General features: G+C 35.7%; 1 protein-coding gene across 4 annotated transcripts in view; it reads left to right on the forward strand.

Annotated features, from left to right (window-relative positions):
- RAB9A (RAB9A, member RAS oncogene family) overlaps positions 1 to 8,811 on the forward strand; it is a 25,790-nt gene extending 16,979 nt beyond the window's left edge. For 2 of the 4 annotated variants that reach the window (XM_066545377.1, XM_066545375.1), the window contains exons 2-3: positions 1,787 to 1,874; positions 6,634 to 8,811. In XM_066545377.1, coding sequence (XP_066401474.1) covers positions 6,670 to 7,275 — 606 coding nt within the window. In that variant the 5' untranslated portion in view covers positions 1,787 to 1,874; positions 6,634 to 6,669 and the 3' untranslated portion in view covers positions 7,276 to 8,811. The remainder of the gene's footprint in view (positions 1 to 1,786; positions 1,875 to 6,633) is intronic. The other 2 variants (XM_066545378.1, XM_066545376.1) reach the window with 1 other exon arrangement.

Here is an 8,811-nt window from a genome sequence, read left to right on the forward strand (position 1 = left end):
TCTTTGCTGTCTTAATTTAGTAAAGCCTTTTCCATAAAGTTAGAAAGAGACAGGGGGTATTAAAAAAAACCAAAATAAACAAAAAAAAACCCCAACAAACCAAAACACCTGCTCTAGCTGTTCTCGTTTCCTTGTTTTACTTTTGAGTGCTCAAATACTATCAGTTTCCTTAAATTGAAAATATGTGAAAAAAAGGAATTGCAGAGGGTCAAATAAGATATTTAGATTTCAAGCTTTGATTTATTTTGTGTCAATTTGGTAATAAATTATGGGAACCAGATCTTCCAGCTCCTTAGGTTTGGAATTTTACATAAATGTTTCACAATGGATAAAGGCTTGTAAGAAGTCCTTAGTGTTTGTTGTTTATTTTTTTTTTAATAGTGTTCGTTCTCCCCTGTGTTTTGTTTTTGTTTTCCTTCTGAGCAGAGCAGACAAGTGTGTTGGCCTGGTACAGTGTAACCCACTTAATGCCTTAGGGATGGGCTTTTGTCACAAGAGTTGCACTGGGAAGAATATGAATGTACAAGGTAGCCTTGAACTAATAGAGGTTGCTATTACTAAGATTCCCTGAAGGAAAAGGGAAACTAATGCAAGGGAGAAAGATGAGCACATTTGGGCAGAAATAATTGCTGGATAAGTTATTGAAAGAGTGGAAGCAGTAATAGAGAAGTAGGTTGCAAGGCGAATGTCAAATAGCTCAGGCATTGTTAGCAGTGTTGGACCAGGAGCAGCAGCACTGAAGGGTGTTTTGAAGTTGGCTGAAAGTAATAGAATATGTAAGCTGGAAGATGTTTAACTGTGAACTGCTGAGAAATGTCAACTCTGATTAAATTGGAATAAATGAGTTTGCTCATTTTACTTGAACTTGGGGATTGAGGTTGGAGGTGAAGGTTAGGCTTATGCAAGATTAAACTGGCAGAGATATAAATGTAGGTATTTCTCCTGACAAATTTTGCTAATTGACTTTGTGTCTAACTAGAAGTTAGAATAAATGAAGAGATTCTGGCAGTAGGAGCTGAAATGATTTAATGATCCAAGGGTTATGTGAACTTCAGGATTCCTTCCCTTGGCCACTGGGTCTTTCATAGTCCTGGGTCATGCCAGGCAACTGTTTGAACTAGAATACTGAGCTTCAAAGGAGTGAAAATCTTAAAAAGGAAGCCTCAAATAAAACTTTTTTGGTATCTAAATGAGTGGCAACAGCTGAATGACAGTTCATTTTGGATTGGGTTCATATAAAAAATTACAAATAAGTTCTAGTGATATTCTGGTGTTAGATGAAGGCTGCTTACAACTAGAGGCAATTTCAAATAGTCTGTGTTTTCTTTTGGATAGATGTTTAATAATTTGCTGGCAGGTTATCTTCATAGTGCAGTGGTGAAATCACAGATACAGGAAGGAAGACTTGAGAGGAGATTAGGACTTTGGTAGGGCTGGCTCTGAGGCAGCTGACAAGTGACTGTCAGCAAAGGGGTGTTCCTGATCCACAGCTCTTACGTCAATGCCCCATGGAGGGGAGGGTCAGGTTGGAGGCTGACTAATGTCTCTGCTTGTAGCACATTCAAAAGTACAAAGCCTGTAGCCTCTTGGCTTCATATCTGGTTGTTTTCCTTTGCCTTGAGATAGTCTTCCAAGGTCAAACGTGTTTGTGGCCTCTTATGCACTAAAAAAGTATTCTTCTGCCACTTAATTGACCAGGGTATAAACCACTACCTCCCAAATATAAGAACAAGGATTGACTAAGGGGAGAAAAGTGAGAAAACATGATTCTGTCCTTTCTTTTCAGATTTTTGGAAACTTGCAGATCTGCTATAGGCAACAAGTTTTACCACTGTAGTGATTGAGGGCTGAGAAATGTAAATCCTCCACAAACAGTAAGTGTTGAAAACTATGTAGTTTTGGATTCTGCCCTTTCTGCTGCAACTCTTGTAGTTCTTGAGACTTCTTTTCAGACCTTTCACAGAGAAGCAATTAATGTCATTCTTTGATGGGCTGCTTTAACTAACAAACTACGTTTTCTATGCTAGCCTGGCAATTATTGTCAAATGCTTTGTTTCTGTGAAAAAACCCAACTACTAATGAGGGAGGGAGTTTACATTTCTATTGAAAGGCAAGTGTTTTTCAGTCAAAATACTTGCAGTGTTGTGCCTTTTTAAACTTCTGATACCAGTGGCTTAACAAAATATGGTGGCTTAGTAAATAAAATTGTGAATAAGCTTCAAAACTGAAATGGATGTGCTTATATGTGTAAATTTGAGGATAGGAAGTTGTGAAACATGGTCAGTGTTATGCTTGTAGAACTGCTAATTCTGCTTGTCCATAACTTTAGTGTCTTTTTCTTAAGTCAAACATGGCCCCTTTTTGGCTGATGGCACATGTAATATAAGTAAACATGATTACTTACATGATGGGAACAAACTTGAGTCTATTTTACATTTAACAGCTTTGGTTAAAGGACAGTGTAACTACATATCCTCAAGAAAACCTTTAGGTTTAGTCTTGGTTTTGTATAGCAGGTGGTTCACCAGTGACCACTAAATGACAGTGATAACTCAAACAAATTTTCTTGCCTGTTTCCAAGTTATAAAGTAAATAGTGGAGAAACAATTGTCTGGAAATTAGAAGTGTCCCTTACATCTGTTTCTTCAAAAATGCTAAGGCAGTTCAGTGGTGGTATTACAATAGATCCAGGTTTTGGTGCCCTATTAAAAATGGGGAGTGGAGGTGAGATTTCAGTTGCTATGTGTGTTTTTTTGAGTTTTTAATGGTGTGCTGCAGTGGCTGGTATCAGCATAGGAAAAATAAACTAAATAGGTCCAATTGCCTTGGTTTGCTTAATAGTTTACATGGGGTTTGCTTGCTGACATTATAGAGGCAATGCACTTACTGTGTTGGCTAGCACTGCTTTTCCATAGAACTTGAGTTCAGCATTTGTCTTCAGCCTTCAGTACCCTGGTGTGAGTGGGTCTTCGTTAATCTATGAAATTATTTTTATAGTAAAAAAGGACAAATTCTTAGACTTGAGTTCACGTGTTACTATTATAGTTTTCTAGACCAAGAATCCTGCTTTTCTTTGAGTGCTGCCTCAGTACAATACCTAAGAGAGGTATTTGTACTCAAAATAAAGACAGATATTAAGCTGACATATGGAAGTAACACAATCTAGATGAATAGACTGGACAAGGCAGTGGTATTTCATTAACCTTTGCAGAACTGGATTTTGTAATGCAAACTGATTTTTCTGAAGTTGCTTAGCTGTTTGTCTTTCGTTGTGACAGCAAATATTTGGACTGATAGTGGAAATATTTGACTTGCAATTCATTTTACTGTTTAAAAGGGACATCCTGAAAGGCAACAATTAATTTACTTTTTGTGTTATGGTATATGATCATGTCATAAATTACATTTAGTAGAAAATGTTCCCTGCTTTTAACAGGAATATTGAAGTCAGTGATTTAAGCACTGTAATCCTTTTAAATTAGGGGAAGCAATTCAGAAATGGTTATCAAAATGAACCAGAGTGGAGCTGCCTTTTATTTGTTCTGACTTGCTTTGAATATTGAAATTATTGAAGAACATGAGGAAAATTATTCTTGTAACAGGGCCTTTGTCTACTTGGTTGAGATTACTTTTAGTGAGCTACACAATTAGTTAATGTAAGAAATAACAATAGTTACATGTAATAACTTGTAGTTACATGAAATAACAATAGTTACATGAAATAACAGTTACATGTAATTCTGTACTGTCTTGTGATTCCTGATGCTAGGTAAAACAATCACATGCACATTAGGAATTAAGCTTATGTTTTGTTTTCAGATGATGAATGATGATTTAAACTGAAAAATTGACGTAGTAAATTTTAAAAACATCATATTGCATGTTAACCACCCCTTCCAAAACCACTGTCAAAATGCACATTATACAGATATATTATTTTTCCTATTATACAATTTTAATTCTTGTAGTGTTTTAAGTATTTTATCATTATTGTATTATTTTTTGGAGTGTCAAGGCTTCTTAACTTTAGGAAAAACAATTACAAAAATTGAGTTCTTTAAAAATCTTAACTTATTTAAAGATGCACATTCAGAAAATAAATGCAGCAGTTTATTGTTCTGAAAAATACAACTCTGATTCAGCAGATACTCTAAATAACATTATCAGTTGTGGCTGCAGATGAGTCCCTTATACAATAATAAAACTATACATGTATAAAGTTTTAGCTGCTCTCAAACAAAAATACTTATTAATAATTTCAAACATGCTTCTTTGATGCTTCAGATACAGCTTGTCAGCATCTATTTAAATAACTGAATGTATATTCCATTACTTTGGATTAAAAACTTTACAGAAACTTAATTCTAGCCTAGCATGGCAGCTGTGGAAACTGAATGTTCTGAAAAGCAACGTTGTCTGCAGCATCATGGAAGACTCTTTCTGTAGCTTTTGTGTGAAAGGACCAGTTTGGTCCACTTTTAATAGTTTGTGGTTGGTCTGTAATTGTCTGCCCAGTAAAACTAATTTTATGGTCATCAGTCTCTTAGATCTCACTGGAATGGCCCACATAGCTGAAATTGTGCAAATTAATTTTCCAGTTTCTAGATGCACACAGTAATAGATACTGTTAACACCTTTCTTATGTATATTTTGTTTAAAATGTGGCTTTGTGGACAACTTCATGATAATAACTGCCGCTGATAAAAATGCAGATGCTAAAGAAGCGAGTGCTTAGTACCAGCCAGAACTACTTAAGCCAGTTTATTTATGCACGTTGTGTCATTCGCAGAACTTCTGATTTCTGCAGGACTGGAAAAATAAATTATAACTTGTTCCCTACACTGGTAGGGACGAGCAGGAGAACATTCAGTACCCTCTCTTCCCATGAAAGCATTATTTATTAAGAAGCAGCTCCTATCTATTGATGTAGAAACTGGAGACCTAAATAAATACACTAGACCATTTTCAGAGTTAAGAGTTAAGCATCTCTTAACTGCAACTCTTACACAAGTAGTCCAGTGACTCTAATGAGGTTTTTCACTAAAATGCACTAAAATGTATGTGTTCATAACCTGAGCCCTAGCCATTATCCTGTGGCTCTCTGAAGGATAAATGAACTATATCGTATTGTAGCTTCTCAGAAGTTTTATTATCATACAAACCTGTACAGAATTAAGGTTTTATAAACATTGTTTTTAACTGTGCAGTATGAATGAATGAATTAAATCACTTGCTCTGAAAAAAATTTTAATGGAAGCAGTCAGTTCCTTGTATTTTGTCTTTTTTTTTGTGTTGAGGCTCCAAACTACTCCTTTTACCTTACTGTAGATTGTGTCTAGCAAGTAAATATTCAAAGATGGAAAGTCACTGATAAAAAAAAAAAATTCTGAAATTTCTTGCTCCTACTGTAGGCCTTGGTTGTAAGGCAGCACAGAGTCATATGACTCTCACACCAGCTTGTATCAGGTTCTAATTCTACAGCCACACTGTGGGTGATGTATATGCCAGTAATGCTAATTACAACTAGCAAGACCACATTCCTTCCTTCAAAGAAAGAGAGGGACTAGGCAACTTATGACCCATTTCCATTTTAAATAGATGCTATTTTCAGAGAAGCCTGTTAGGGCTGAATCCCAGACTATCAGGTAGGTTTAGGAACACAGTTCTCATACAGAAACTCAGTTTGGGCTTGATAAAATGAAACTTTAGCCCCAAGCAATTAAAACACCATTTTACAGTATCAGTTGACACTACAGTTGTAAGTGCAAAGGTTGGGTACGAAGCACTAATAAGCAAACTACTTTAGTGCTAAAGGATTTTTTAAATTATTATTTCTTTTTAAGTTTAACAAGCCTTCTTTGGTGTCACTGATTTGCCATCCCAATGCTGGCAGCCAGACTATTCACTAGCACGTCCAGAATTTTTGACAGTTTTACTATGGGAAGTTGACACCTCCTAACTGAACTGTCATTGTAGGCTTGGGCTCAGTATGTGGCATTTTGAGTGTCATTGAAGTAGTAACAGCAAATTTTCTTTTGTGATAGTTTTAAAAGTATTCTGCTGCAATGCTGTTCTGCAAGGAGTAAACTATAAACTATTGAATGCTTATCTAAATAAAATGGCAGCATTTGCATTAGTTCCATAGATAACTGTGTTCCTAGTGCTTTGGTTTAAAAAGTAACTTTGGTAATAAAATACAGCACTGAAGTGACTAGTTCAAGGCACGTGCTCTATAAAATTCTCTCACTCTGCTTTTTTCCATGAACCTTTTCCAGTGAACATAAATTAATTATAGCACTTGTTGAATGTGATGTGATACCCCTTCAGTACAAAGGGGGAGTGCTTTGAAGGATTTGGGGCTTTAAAATAGTTCTAAGTGACAGACCAGTAATTTATGCAGCATATTGCTTAGATGCAGACTGCAGTCTGTGGAAGAGACACCTCTTTAATTTAATATTCTTGAGTGGATACTCTTACTGGAGTGTATCTGCATTTCACCTGTTTAGTGGAGTCCTGTTTTTGTACATGAAACTTGATGTTGGTGGAATTTAAAACACATTCTAGATATTTACATGTGCAAAATTTAATGCTCAGAACTAACTTGCTTTTTAATGATTTCCTTAATCTTTACAGGTCTAGGAAAACAGGAGGATCTTTTCCCATAACAAAATGGCAACAAAATCATCACTCCTTAAAGTAATACTGCTAGGAGATGGTGGAGTTGGGAAGAGTTCCCTTATGAACAGATACGTCACCAACAAGTTTGATGCGCAGCTGTTTCATACAATAGGTGTGGAATTCTTAAATAAAGAGTTGGAAGTGGATGGACATTTTGTTACCATGCAGATATGGGACACAGCAGGTCAGGAACGCTTTAGGAGCTTGCGGACTCCTTTCTATAGAGGTTCTGACTGTTGCCTGCTAACCTTCAGTGTGGATGACTCTCAAAGCTTCCAAAACTTAAGCAACTGGAAGAAAGAATTCATTTATTATGCAGATGTGAAGGAGCCTGAAAATTTTCCATTTGTGATACTGGGTAACAAAGTTGATATCGATGAAAGGCAAGTATCTACAGAAGAAGCCCAAGACTGGTGCAGGAATAATGGCAACCATCCCTATTTTGAAACCAGTGCAAAAGATGCCACTAACGTTGCAGCAGCCTTTGAAGAAGCTGTTAGAAGAGTTCTAGCCTCTGAAGATAGATCAGATCACTTTATTCAAACAGATACAGTAAACCTTCATCGGAAACCGAAGCCCAGCTCATCTTGTTGTTGACTTAAATTTCTTTTTGCCAAATTACTGTTGACTAGCTTGCTCTGTAAAAGAATGGGGAAGGTGTAGTAGATAGGATAACAAATGGGTTTCACTCTAATATTAAAATCGTAATATTCTGCTGCTTTCATGGGGGAGAAAAAGAAAAATCTCCATTCATGAGTGACCCGTTGTTGAATTAGTGATGCTTTCTGTTTATGAAGACATCAAGGAAAAATAATATAAGAATATAATTTGCCAACTTTATTCAAATGAGAAATACTTTGAATATAATTAAAACTTGAAAGTTCTAGAAGCACTACTTTGGAGAAGCTGTTCTGGAATTCAGGCACAAAGATACTTTTATATGTGTATATTTTTATGAAATCGGCATTCCACTTCTGTTTCATTAGGTGTCAGTTTCTTAACAATGCTAGATATTAAACTTCAGTCTCACTACATTCCTTTTGCTGTGAGTGGTACTTCATCTCTAATGTGGTTATTATAAGTTAATATAAATTACATCCAGGTCTTCTAATTGCCTAATGTTGCTGTAATTTGTGTAGGTTTGTAAGTAGGAGGTAAATTTCCTACGTATTTAATGTCCATTTTCTCCCATATACTATTCTAATGCTGCACTAATTTTTCTGGTAGTTTAATGCAAAATACTGATCATTTTTTAAATTAATGTGTGTCCTTGCCTTAAGTCCATTCTGGCATGTTTCTGATCAATAAGGTGAAAAATCTGAGTAACTGAAAAATAACTGTTTTTTGAAAACTAAATGCTTTATTCAGTCAGCTTTAATAGCACTTGAAAGGATCCACATTGTGACAATTTTTTAGGAAAAGTTGTGTACAGCCTTAGAAGTTCCAAACTTCTTGTTTCTGTTAACCTGAGCTATGAATGTGTTTACCTGTAATATCTGCACTGTGATATTAAGGAATGACAATATGTAGAGAACTCAGGAAGCTCTTGACTTACAGTAGATTTGACAGCTTTCAGCCCTAATACAGTTATATAACTATAGATAGTGTTTGAGCTGAATTTGATCATTATTAAAATTGCTATTTTAGGATATGGACTTGTACCTTTAAGAGATAATGTCTTTTATATTACTGAATTCATTTCATAATTATGAACCAGAGCAAATTCTGTATTTGTTGGACAGTTTTTTTGCTGTCAGGCAGACAAAACTACAGGTGTTTTTGAGGCTTTCAGCTGCAGTTTAAGTGGTAGAATACTTGTTTGAGAAATGGTTATTGACTCTCAGAGTAACCACTGTCCTTGCAATAGCAAAATTGCTAGTGCACTAGCAATTGCTTCCATCTCTCATTGACTGCTAACAGGAACACGTGTGCATGTGGTCTGAGAGAGGAAGTCTGATGCTGCAGGACAGGCCATGTTATTCATTAAACAACTGCTTTCTGTACAGAAACTTTTTTGTTTCAATGGAAAAGCATTTCTTGAAGAGTACATTACCAGCAAGCACTTTATCTTAAAAGTATCTGATCAATCTGTACCAGGTGTAATTATTTGGAAGTAAAGCTTGCAAAAACAAA

The sequence above is a fragment of the Molothrus aeneus genome, chromosome 2, assembly GCF_037042795.1.
Source record: "Molothrus aeneus isolate 106 chromosome 2, BPBGC_Maene_1.0, whole genome shotgun sequence".
Taxonomy (NCBI): Eukaryota; Metazoa; Chordata; class Aves; order Passeriformes; family Icteridae; genus Molothrus; species Molothrus aeneus.